At 33.7% G+C, this 13391-nt stretch overlaps 1 protein-coding gene across 1 annotated transcript; it reads left to right on the top strand.

The window, feature by feature from the left end:
• Positions 1-8745: 8745 nt before the first annotated feature.
• LOC109215350 (pentatricopeptide repeat-containing protein At4g17616) lies at positions 8746-12069 on the top strand. The gene is made up of 2 exons (XM_019379392.1): positions 8746-8880; positions 9648-12069. Exon 2 carries the CDS (start codon positions 9741-9743, stop codon positions 11886-11888), a length of 2148 nt encoding a protein of 715 aa, XP_019234937.1. The 5' UTR covers positions 8746-8880; positions 9648-9740; the 3' UTR covers positions 11889-12069.
• The last annotated feature ends 1322 nt before the right edge of the window (positions 12070-13391 follow it).

The following is a 13391-nucleotide window of genomic DNA, read 5'->3' as shown; positions in this document are numbered from 1 at the left end:
TTTATACGTAGAAAATATATTTATATATTAAGTTTAAAAATAATAAAGGATTAAATTTTTCCTTGGGCCTTGGAATTACGAAAACGGTTATAAGCTAGCAACTAATTAAACTCAAAATCCTAATTCCGAAACCTATTATGCTACTCCTACTGAAACTAACTACTAATAGTATATTCACTAGTAAGACACAACTTATTCTAGAGATTATGAGTACCAAACTAAACTGTATTGAATATGTTTCATTTTGTATAATTTGGATTTATCTTTTTGAATATTTAATTTTCATAGACTTTATTCTTGAGTCTCAGCTTGGTTAATATCATTCCACTTATGTGATATATATTTTCTTTATCTTTGCTTAGTTTCTTTTACGCTACTATAGAATAGTTGATGGATCTATACTCTGGCCATCTTTCATATTTTCTTAATTCATCATCCTTTAAACAGTAAAAATGTCTAGAGAGTTTTGCTTGGTCCTATAAAAATATGTATATTGTATTCTACTTCTACTAGTGACTTTTAAATGACATTTAAAAAATACTGAAAATTAACCGAAGTGTGCCGATAACAAAGAGAAACCGACATGATTGGGAGGGTTCAAAAAATTTAATTTTTGTTATACATAATAAATAACCGAAAAATTGGTATGATACAAATTTTATAAAATAATCGACCTAGTCGAACCACTAACACCCCTACTAATTGGTATGCTAATATAATTCCTTCTAGATTTCAAGAAAAAAAAAAACGGAAAAAAAAAACGTGATTTTCAGAAAGAATAGGACAGATTGGTGACTTGGGAAATGATTTTATATATCTTTCGTTATGACATTTGTTTTATTGTCGTTATCTTGTGTAAATCTTGTTTTTACCTCCTAAAAACTTCGTAAGGTATTTTTGCCGCCGGAGCATATATCTTGAACCTCATCATACTATGAGTTTATAAGGAAATTCGTGCGTCCTGTTGAATTACAGATAAAATTTCATTTGTTAAATGATTAATACAGTAGTGGAATTCGCCTAAAATATAGGGGAGTCCAGCTGTGCAATTGTATTCGTTGTATTCGCGCTACTGTATTCATGAATACAGTAGAGGCATTCTCCTAAAAAAAATAGGGGAATCCAGATGTTTAATAACGGAAAGAGGATCAGTTAGCGTGTATCACTCCTCATTTAACTCAAGAAAATCAATTCTACATAAATTTCCCTGCTACTATATTGTATTCCATGTATTCGTGCGACTGTATTTATAAATACAACGAGGTAATCAAGAAATAGGGTGTATACCGTTTTATTCAATTCGACTGTATACATTGTATTCAATTCACAGATATTTATTATTTACTATTATACATTGTATTCGATTCGACTGTATTCAACAACAACAAAACACAAAACACAGTGATATTCGGCTATATTCAAAAAATACAGACCTTCGGAATACATAAATGCATGCAAAAAAATAATGTATTTATACAAAAAGTATAATATATTTGGGTGTATTTGTAAATAATACAATGTATTTGTATCATTGTATGTGACTAAAATACTGTATAAATAATACAAGAAGAGAAGAAAGTTCGTTGGAGATGGCGTTTTCCGGCCAAGCAAAATACTGTATACATTGTATTAAAACTAAAAATGGAGACGAACAAAAACCCGACCCTCAAATCTTCTGCGGCGTAGCCATGGCCGGATCTGTTCGCCTAAGAGGATGAACCAATAGTGGATGATCACGTCGACGATGATTCTGACGACGACCACGATGATGACGCCGATGATTCTGCTGATTTGATGGAGAAAAGAGAGGATTGAGAATCTTGATGATAGAGAGAAAGAATAGAGAGAATGAACATAATTGGCGCATTTCATGCCTCAATGATAGGTAAAAATAAATACCTATTTTGCTATAAAATAGAAAAGATAGCTATGAGTAATAATATTTTAAAATTATTTTGGTTTATAATAAATAAAGTGTAATAGTTTAATATAGGAGGTCAAATTTTCAAGAAAAAAGGGGATGAAAAATCATGGATAATCTACGTGGTCTACCCATTAAAAATACCAGTTAACTCCATATACTTTTAAAATATTTATTTTACATTCTATACCTACTTTATAAAACTTTATTTACTTCTTAAATCTTTAATATCATTATATGCCATTAAACATATCCCACCTTTTAAGGGATTAGATTATCTCCCCTAGATTCTTTTAGGATATCTTCAATCAACATTTAATTGGGATAAAACACCATATCTTTCTCAATATTCTATTAAGCATAAGCTTGAGGATTTCAAATACCACGAACAACTTTTGTTCACACATTCAAGGCAAAACCTAATTTCTACATAATAGTACGATATTTCATAAGTATAAAACACCCTACAAGTGGCAAATCCATTTGAATTCTATACATATAATGTGGTATACCACTTAGAAGATGCAAATAAAATAACTCAGTGATATAAACTACAATTGTATTCACTCCGTATGTTGTAATATTGAACAAGTAACAGATACTATTCTTTTATTATATTAATAATATTCACTTTATGATTTGGATGTATTCCATTATATATGGGTGTATTCACAATATATGATACAAAATGTACAGCACTATTCATGTCTAAACCAGCAATATTCCATTTGTATTCAAATTATATATTCAATATAAACATTATTTAATGATTAAGGAGTATTCTTCCCATGTAAAATTCTAACGTCTAGCAACAATCAAACAAAACACAATAATGTTCATATCATCTATATTGACGAATATTCACATTGAACATGGAATAAACATCCAACAGAAGAGTACTACATTTGTGAGTGAAACAGAATATTCACTTTATGATTTGGATGTAATATTCAACAAGTAACGAATACTATTCTTTTATTATATTCATTATATTCATTTTATGATTTGGATGTATTCCATTATATATGGGTGTATTCATAATATATGATACAAAATGTACAACACTATTCATGTCTAAACCAGCAATATTCCATTTGTATTCAAATTATATATTCAATATAAATATTATTTAATGACTAAGGAGTATTCTTCACATGTAAACAATATTCTAACGTCTAGCAATAATCAAACAAAACTCAATAATATTCATATCATCTATATTGACGAATATTCACATTGAACATGGAATAAGCATCCAACAGAAGAGTACTACATTTGTGAGTGAAGCGAAATAGGTTTTGATTAGGAGAGAGGTGAATCTTAATATTCTCTACAAATACATTTCAGTAGTCATGGCTACATTTAAGGGATATTATCACCTAAAATATTGGTAGTTACGATTCTGTATATCAGTAAATGAGATATAAGAAGTAATTAATTAAGGATTTCCTATGTAATTTCCAAACTTAGGCATATAGAGAAAAGAGATTCTATAGGTGAGTATACTATAGAAATGGTACTAAGAGCCGCTTTTAGCACTTCTATTTAAAAAAGGAATTTTACCTCCTATAGTAAAGGTTAACACCTTATTTATTTTAAATAAATACCATTTTAAAAAATTATATTCTATAGATACCTTTTGATGTTTATAGCAAAATATCTAATTTTGGTTACCTCCTACCCCTAAGCCACTAAATACGCTATTCAGTTATACTATTTTCTTTCTCTCTCTATTTTACTTTGCGGGAATTTGCACAAACAAAAGAGCAGACTGGGTACCCACGAAGAGAAGTCGGGATGGCAACGTCGACGTCGACCGGCAAAACTGGCGGCAGCAGCAGCAACAGCAGAGATGGGTCAGCGAAAACGATGGTGGCTGATCAAATCACTCAGTCCATTCAGTCCACCTCCAATCTCCTCCATCTCATGCTTCAGTCCTCTTTTGCCCTTGTCCTTTTAGCTATTTTCCAATTTTACTCCACAAAAGAGTACTCTTCTACAAATAATCGGCACCCCACTATGCAATTGCGCCGATCAGCTTCTGCTACTGATACGTCCAATTTAGCTATGCCTGCTATCTTTGGCATAGGGTCTCCAATGGCTGCATATACATACATGTTGGGAACAGTGAGTTTCAGAGTTTTTGCTCGACGGCGAATTCGCCGGAATTAGGGTTTATTCTTGAACAAAGACGACGGAGTTTGGGGCTGAGCAACTTGATTTTCTGTTAATATATTTCAATGTATTTTCAATGTATCACGCTGTATTTTCATGTATTTTATTGTATTTATTGTATTTTTTTCATTGTAATTCAATGTATCTCGCTGTATTCCATGTATTTCATTGCATTCACTGTCTTTTTTTTTCCATTGTATTTCAATGTAATGTATTCATATTTTTTTTAATTAATATAATTTATGTATTCAGATGTATTATATAATTTCTCCGTAGATTGCTATGTTTTTGGGGTATTTTTTTGGTTAAGAATCTTTTTTATAATCGGGAATACAAAAATTGTGTGTTGTAATTGAGTTTGTTGAGTTATATTAGGAGTCTATTATGTTAATTGATTCACTTTCCGTTTAAAAACAATGTAATTCCCTGTTTCACGCCGTGAATATAGTCGAATACAATAATTTATCCAGTTGTAATCTCATGTTTCACGCCATGAATACAGTCGAATACACTCGAATACAACAACTGATTAGCTGGACTTCCTTGATTCACGCCTATTTTTGCTACTGTATTCATGAATACAGTAGCTTAAATACATCTTATAACAACAGAAAGCGTATCTACAATCCATAATATAGCAAATGGTATCTATAGATAGCTAATTACCACTAAAAGATAGCGCTTTATGAAAATTTCTCTTTAAAAAAACATACTGATTTTTGTGAACCTCAAAACTTCAATTTTCGAGTTTGAAGTTAGACTTTGAGCCCGTTTGGATTGGCTTATTTTAAGTAGCTTTTAACCCAAAATAGCTTTTAAGCCATAAGTTAGGATTTCTAACTTTTGGCTTTTTGGCTTGTTTTTGTCATTTTAGCTTTAAAACAAGTGCTTAAAAGCACTTTTTTTACTTTATCCAAACACTACAAAATGGCTTAAAGCGATTTTACCTTAAAAGCACTTAAAATAAGCCAATCCAAACAGGCTCTTTACCAAAGACCAACGGATTTAAGTTTGTTGCATTGACCTTATATAATGGTTTGAAATTTAATTTTGAGGCGTATAAACTATATGTTATGAAATATTATTTTGTAGTGGATGTCTATAACTCCTAAAGAAGTTACTCCCACTACTCTTCTCCATTATGTAGGTAACTCCCACTACTTCTCACCATTATAGTTGTAACTCCCACACCTCCATAACCTCCCCATGATCTTCCTCCATGATCTCAAATGTTTAATGTCATGTTTATGGCATTCTTTTGTATGCCTCTATGTAATCCTATAAATAGAGGGTTTTGGCATCACATTGTATACACTTGAATACATAGAAGAAATAAGATTCTCTCATCTCTTCCTCTCTACATTGTTGTCTATTTTATTGTTCTATATTGTTACTTTGAGCTAAGTTTCGTAACACGTTATCAGCACGAGTCTCTAACCAAGATTTGAGTTTGGTTCTTCTTCCGCCCATGTTCTGATTAGTCTCATTACGAGAATCAGAAAAGAATAACTACTATAACTAGTAAGTACAAAAGCAGGTGTGAGGTTGGACTTGAAAGAGAGTCTGCTATGCTCCAGGTTTACTGCTCCATTACTTATGCTGTGTTTTTAAGTCTTTTGAGTTGACAATTTAACTTCCCAATAATTTTCATTCTTGACCTTGTCTAAATTATTAAAGTTTAGAATCGAATAGGTAATGTGTCAGTTACATGAATTCTTGGGGTTATGGCTTATGTTATGCTAGTAATAGTTCCTCCACTGCATCTAGTATTTTGATTACAAAGAAAAGGAAATCGGTAATTATAATTTTAATAAAATTTGGTGCTTATTTTTTGTTGTTAGTGATATTGATAATAGTAACAAAGTTTGAGTTATTAGTACCGATGAAATTTTTCTCACACTTTTGAAGTACTTACTTACATATTTTTGTCATTTTTTTAATATAATATATTGTGAACTAAATATTTTCAGAGTCTGTAAGAAATAGTTGATCTCATTTATATCTTAAAGAAGTCAAAATTACATGCAATGAGTTCATAAATTGATGAAGTACTAATGTTTATAAAATTATTATAACAGAATGGTTTTATGCATAACCATTATATGTGGCCCTGTGGGTAAGTGATTTAGAGGACCGAGGATGAGCCTCAATTGTATTTTGGTCTATTATGCTATTGATTGAGGGTAAGACGGTGGGTTCAAGTCTCATCGTACCTTGAGGGTAAGACACTGGGTTTAAGTCTTAGTGCACCATGTAATAAGTAGTTGGGTTCGAGTCCCAATGCATTATGTCCTAACATGCCTTTATATGGATAAGGCATTGGGTTTGAGTCTCAATGCACCATATTGATGATATAATGATGACTAAAGAAAAATAATATATTTTTCATCAAAAAGCATAAAGTTTGTCCCACTTGATTTGCTCCATTCTTGAAGTGAATATGAAATCGGTGCATAATAAGTCTAAACGTGGGCGTGCCACAAATAATAACAGTATCATTATGGTAATTGTAAAAAGGAGAACGATGTTCTCATGGTCCTTCAAAGGAAGGAATATGTATCAATGTGGTCTGTTAATACGAGACACGTTCATATGATTATAGTCCATTCGTTGAAAATGTGACTTGTGATAAGCATTGTAAATGCAGAAAAATATTTTACCATGCCTTATAAAAAGTTATTAAAGGCAAAAGTAAAGCAAGAAATGAGTCTGATTGTACAATGATAAGATAATTTTTTCCGTGGAGGAAAAATTCACTTGGATGGTGGTATAAAAATTGAGACTATAAATGAAAGGAAGATTGAATATCTTCATATTACTATATTCATACCGGGTAAATATGAAAGGTTACTATTTGTTTCTCATGATATACCAATTAAGGTTGGGATTGAATCCCTTGATATCTGGAACGAATAAAAGGTGATATATATCTTGATAACAACAAGTTATGATAAATTCTCCCCATCACACCAAAATAAAACTCCTTGAAGAAGGAGAGAGAAATGTTCAAGATGGTCATAATAAGGAGGCAAGTGCTTTATAAGAGCACCATGACATAACATTTTATAAGACCTCATGGGAGAGGGTCAGGTACCTGCAATATTATTGACGATCTTGAGCTCAAATCTGTCATGGTGAACAGATAAATAATTGGCCAAATGAAAAATATGCAATGAAATTGACTTCACCTGAAAAATGTGAAGTTGGACGGATAGTGCCACACCTGAAAGTTAAATGAAAAATCAAGTCGATATACATAAAGACGACTTGTGGTACAACGAGACATGTTCTCCTGTGGGGGGTCTGACAATACATTTGATATGCATATAATGAAAATCCTTGAATGATTTAAATTGTTCTGAAGCATATTAAAGTTCCCAAGAAATTTATTAAATAAATCTTCGGCAGATCCTTATGTAGATTAGAGCGATCATGGCGTACATGATTTATTTTTGTGTCTAGTGCAATTGGTGCACTAATATATCTGGCTAGAACCATGAGTATAACAATATGCTAGCAGGATATAGTTTTATTTCAATGTGGAGATATTGGAATACAATTAGTATTATATTTCAAAAGGAATACTTGATTTAGATTTGTTTATTCTAACAAATATCGCCAAGATTTTGTTGGTTATGCAAATGCAGGCATTTTCTGAAGTTCGTTCTTCAAACATTCTATTTGCATGTGAGAGTACTGCCATATTATCATATTACAAGGCAGTTAATTGTTAATACTTATTCAAGTCATGCCAAGATAAGCAACTGATAAAGCAAGGGGCTCAACATACAACAGACGTGTGACTTGACTTTGAAGAGAAGATTCCAATAATACTGAAGATAATGTTGTTTGCTTATATCAATTGAAAGAAGGACTATCGAAGGAGACAAAATAAAGCACATTCACCAAAGTTCTTCAACAAATTTGTTCAAGTGATAATTTGATAAACTTCTTCACAAGACATTGCTGATCTCAATATTAGAGAAGTTGTTATACAAACTTGGAATTCGTCGTCTCCGAAAAATAAAGTGATGTTTTCATCAGGGAGAGGCAAATACGTGCTGTACTCTTTTTCCCTTAGCTAAGATTTTATCCCACTGGGTTTTTCTGGCAAGGTTTTTAATGAGGCAGCAAATAATGCGTATTACAAGATATGTGTACTCTTTTTTCTTCACTAAGTTTTTTTCCCGCAGGGTTTTTTCTTAGTAAGGTTTTAACGAGGCACATTATCTATAGACATCCAAGGGGGAGTGTTATGAAATATTATTTTGTAGTGGATGTCTATAACTCCTAAAGAAGTTACTCCCACTACTCTTCTCCATTATGTAGGTAACTCCCACTACTTCTCACCATTATAGTTGTAACTCCCACACCTCCATAACCTCCCCATGATCTTCCTCCATGATCTCAAATGTTTAATGTCATGTTTATGGCATTCTTTTGTATGCCTCTATGTAATCCTATAAATAGAGGGTTTTGGCATCACATTGTATACACTTGAATACATAGAAGAAATAAGATTCTCTCATCCCTTCCTCTCTACATTGTTGTCTATTTTATTGTTCTATATTGTTACTTTGAGCTAAGTTTCGTAACACTATAAAAATTTTATAAATTTCAGCTATTTTTTGAATAGTGATCCTAAAAAGGGTCATTTGTGCAATTAGCCCAAATTTTGGCCAGCAAAGTAGAAAAGCACAATAAACGGAGACCCGAAACCCATTTTGAATAACCGCTGTTTCTCCGGCCACCTGCGTTCGAACATTCTCCGGCGAACTTGAGTTGTTAGTTTCCTTGTCGCACTCTCTTTTCTGTAGATATAAACCCTAGTCCCTTTTCGCAATTTTAAGCTTAAATACTAATTGTGAACTGTGCTGCTATGCACTGTGTAATTATTCTCTCTGATTTTTTCATTATTATTTGCTTCCCATATCAGTCAATTTTCTGAAAATCTCTCCTTTAGCATTGTCAGACTTGAACTTATATATATATATATATATTATATATATATAATATATAAGGAAGGGAAAAAAGCATTTTCAGCATTTGTTATAATGTTTTGAGCTTGCAAATGTGTCCCTTTATTCTTAAGTACCAATTTCAATTTCCAATCATCTCAAATCAATTAATATTAAATTAAGTTAGTGTTTATATAGCTGACCGCTACTTGTTTCTGACTGAGGTTTAGTTGCTGTTGTACTTGCAGTAAGTTAGAAAACCAGATTATTGCTAAGCCAAAATCTTAAATTGCATTAAGAATGAATTGCAGTATTTAAAAGCATAGTTCTTTGCACGTTTGGATTATGTTTTTTTTTGTCACACTTGTTTCAAATGTTTGTAAGGTCAACAGGATGAGTTTAATGTAAGCTCTAGCTGCAATCAATGCTACTTTGAAGTTTGAACACGATTCTTTATTTATTTATTGGATAGAATCATGCAATTGGAGTAGTTTCTGGTTTCTGTTGTATGTTTTAGTGGCAAATTTAGGTTTTGAGGCTATCACACTCTATTCCTTATTCATTTTATGGTATTTCTGGGTTTGTCTGTGCAGATTTTGATATAGAGTGGTCTATTTCGATTGGCAAATTTCCAGGATACAATGTCATAATTCTTTTATTCGTGATTTTCTGGATGGTGTTCCTTCATGGCGTGCCCCTTGAGAAAAGCTATCGCAGTTTGCTCCATCTTCAGGAAACGCTATTCTTCCATTGTTGAGGTGGCTTCAAAGGCCAGTAGATTGACCTGCAACAGAAGGTGTACTGTCTTCTCAAGAACAGAGTCCTCGATTTCTTATGATAACTCTAAACCTGGAGGTGAGCTGTTTCCTCGACAGTTCTGTTCAAGTAGAGAGCCAGAGACGTTATCTTGGGGCGTGTCATCTGACATTGTTTTGCTGGGAAAGCTTGAAAGTGCATTGAAGAATCACAACTTGGAGGAGTCTTGGGAAACCTACAAGGATTTCAAACGTCTTTATGGTTTTCCTGACCCCTCTCTTGTAGGTAGGCTGCTCACTGAGTTGTCGTACTCATCTGATTCTAGGTGGCTCCGAAAGGCATACAATATGGTAGATTCTATTTTGAAAGAGAAAAGGGAATTACTACGTACAGAGCTAATGACCAAGCTCTGCCTATCGTTGGCTAGAGCTCAAATGCCCGTTCGAGCATCATCAATTCTCAGGCTGATGTTGGATAAAAGAATTCTCCCACCAATTGACATGCTAGGGATGATAATATTTCATATGGTGAAGACTGAGAGTGGAATGATTCTGTCATCGAATATTTTGATCGAGATTTATGGTAGCTCTCAACAATTAACCACAAAAAAGTCAGCTTACGCGGAGCTTAATAAGCATGATACACTTGTTTTTAATCTTGTTCTTGATGCTTGTGCAAGATTTGGATCATCCATTAAAGGCCATCAGATTATTGAGTTAATGGCTCAAGTTGGAGTGGCAGCCGATGCTCATACTATTTCAATTATTTCTTTGCTTCATGAGACGAACGGTATGCGAGATGAATTGAAGAAATTTAAGGAGCATATAGATCAGGTTTCAACAACATTGGTCCCCCACTATCGGCAATTCTATGAAAATCTCCTGAGTTTACATTTCAAGTTTAATGATATAGATGCTGCTTCTGATCTTGTACGGGATATTTATACATTTCAAGAGTCTCATCACATGCATGGAGATGAGACACAACCACCTAAACCGTGCCTTGTTTCTATCGGCTCTGATAATCTAAGGATGGGATTGAAACTACGAATTTTTCCTCATTCATTATCAAGGGAGTCTGTTTTCAATGTGGGACGTAATCAGGTGCTGGTTATGTATAAAAATGGGAAACTTGTCCTTAGCAACAAAGCGTTGGCCAGGATTATTGTACAGTACAAGAAGGGTGGGAGAATTAATGAGCTGTCAAAGCTTCTTTGCAATATCCAGAGGAAAGGCTCATTTGAATCCAGCAGAATGTGCTCTGATGTGGTTGCTGCTTGCATTTGCATGGAGTGGCTCGAAACTGCTCATGATATTTTGGATGATTTGGATTCTGAAGGAAGTCGGCTAGGCACTAGTTCATACATGTCTCTGTTGACTGCATATCGCAATAAAAATAAGCTAAGGGAAGCAGAGGCACTACTAAAGCAATTAAGAAAATCAGGTGTTGTCATAAATGCATCTGATCCGTTGTTAACTCCTACATCTTTGTGTCAACCGGAAGATAAAAACATCAATAAGTTGAAGGAATCAGGCTCTATGGCAAAAGGGGAGTTGGCTTATCATATTGTTCAAGAAATGAGGAGAGAAGAAAACGAGGCTTCTTTTATGATGCATCAATTGAATTCATCTATCTACTTCTTTATGAGGGCTCACATGGTTGAAGATGCCATAAGGGCTTACCGAAAAATGCAGGCAATGAAGATCCATCCTACAGAGTCAACTTTCATGAATCTGCTTAATGGGTATTCTTCTTTAGGGATGTATCGTGAAATTACAATCTTATGGGGAGATATTAAAAGGAACATGGTAAGTCATAATAAGCTGAATTCCAGGGATTTATATGAGTTCTTGCTGTTGAATTTTCTTCGAGGTGGTTATTTTCATAGGGTGATGGAGGTTATTGATTTTATGAAGGAGAATGGTATGTATTTGGATAAGTGGATGTATAGACATGAGTTCTTGAAGTTTCACAAGGGTCTTTACCGAAGGATGAAAGTATCTGATGCTACAAATGATGTACAAATTCAGAGGATTGAGCATGTGAAGCACTTTAGGAAATGGGTTGGCCTGGATTAAATGTTTTAGGTACACTTGCACGTTGGGGAACAAAAAAGAGCAAGAAAATATTGAATTATCCTTTGCCAAATTTTGGCAGGCTTCTCTCCATTTTGTCTACCTGAGAAGTGATGTACCCTACCCCTTGGGGTCAGAGTTGCATTGTAAATTATGTGTTTCAATAAAAGTCAAAATGCTTCCAGGAAAGAACATCTTTCTTTTTACTTGAACCATTGGCATATTGTATCTAAGAGGTCAATGCTCTTTAGCGTGTGTGGCGTATGGTTGAATTTGTGGCTTCTGTATCCACTCAGTTTTTTGCTTTGTTAAGAATATTAAAGATAGGAAATTGTTAATACTGAACGGTTAAGTATCCCTCTAATGGTGTAATAAGAAGTAGGAATTAATTTCTTTTCCTTTTCCGGACTACTTGATGCTTGAAAAAATAATCAAGCAATTCATATCCAAAAGGAAAAGAATTTATATTAATCAAGCAATTCATATCCAAAAGGAAAAAATAATCAAGCAATTTATATTATTATTAGAATACGAATCTCGAGATTTGGATATGAATTGCTTGATTATTTGTTCAAGCATCAAGTAGTCCGGAAAAGGAAAAGAAAGTAATCCCTACTTCTAATTACACAATTAGAGGGATTCTTAACCTTTCTATATTCACAAGTTCTTAATTTGCTATTCTTAACAACGCAAAAATTGAATTACACAAGTCGCGAATTCAACAATCCGCCACACATGCTAAAGAGCATTGACCTATTAGATACAATATGCCAATGGTTCAAGTAAAAAGAAAGATATTCTTTCCTAGAAGCAATTTGACTTTGACTGAAATACATAATTAACAATGCAACTCTGACCCCATGGGGTGGGGTACATTCAGGCTTCTCTCCATTTTATCTACCTGAGAAGTTTAGTGCCTTTGTGTTGGGGGTCAGTATTTCATGGTAAATTATGTATATCAATCAATATGCCCCTTGTCAGCCTTGAGTAGCTGTTTGAGTCAAAACAGATATATGCTTTGAAATTGGAGATTTTTCATTGCTCCAATGTCCAATCCAAGCCTGTAGCTAGGTGTTGAGGAGCTAAAAGAAGTTGCAACGGAGATATCTGAACCACTGGGTATGTTAGCCAGGGGTTCCAGCCATAACTCTTCTGCCTATGGTAAATCCTATGGATACTAGGATGAGCACATGGAGGTACAGAATTTTCTCCTTTATTTTCTGTCTCATACATAGTCAATTGGATTCTCTATTCTGTACTTCACTATAACCTCAAGCACATCTTCCTATTGCTAACATCAACTAGCCTGAAGCCTGTGCTGTCACTAATACTCTTTTTACTTTGCCTTTTCCCACTTGCCATTTAAACAGCTATCATCTCTGATGCCTGATTCCAGCCCATTGCGCCTTTTGATGATGCCTCCAGCCTAAGAACAGAAGACCAGACGAACAAGATAGAGTAACTTATGGCCATCCATTCCCTAGTATTTCTGTTTCTTAGGTGTTA

The sequence above is a fragment of the Nicotiana attenuata genome, unplaced genomic scaffold (assembly GCF_001879085.1).
Source record: "Nicotiana attenuata strain UT unplaced genomic scaffold, NIATTr2, whole genome shotgun sequence".
Taxonomy (NCBI): Eukaryota; Viridiplantae; Streptophyta; class Magnoliopsida; order Solanales; family Solanaceae; genus Nicotiana; species Nicotiana attenuata.
The sequence above is the reverse complement of the archived record's forward strand: the minus strand, read 5'-3'. Positions and strand labels throughout refer to the sequence as shown.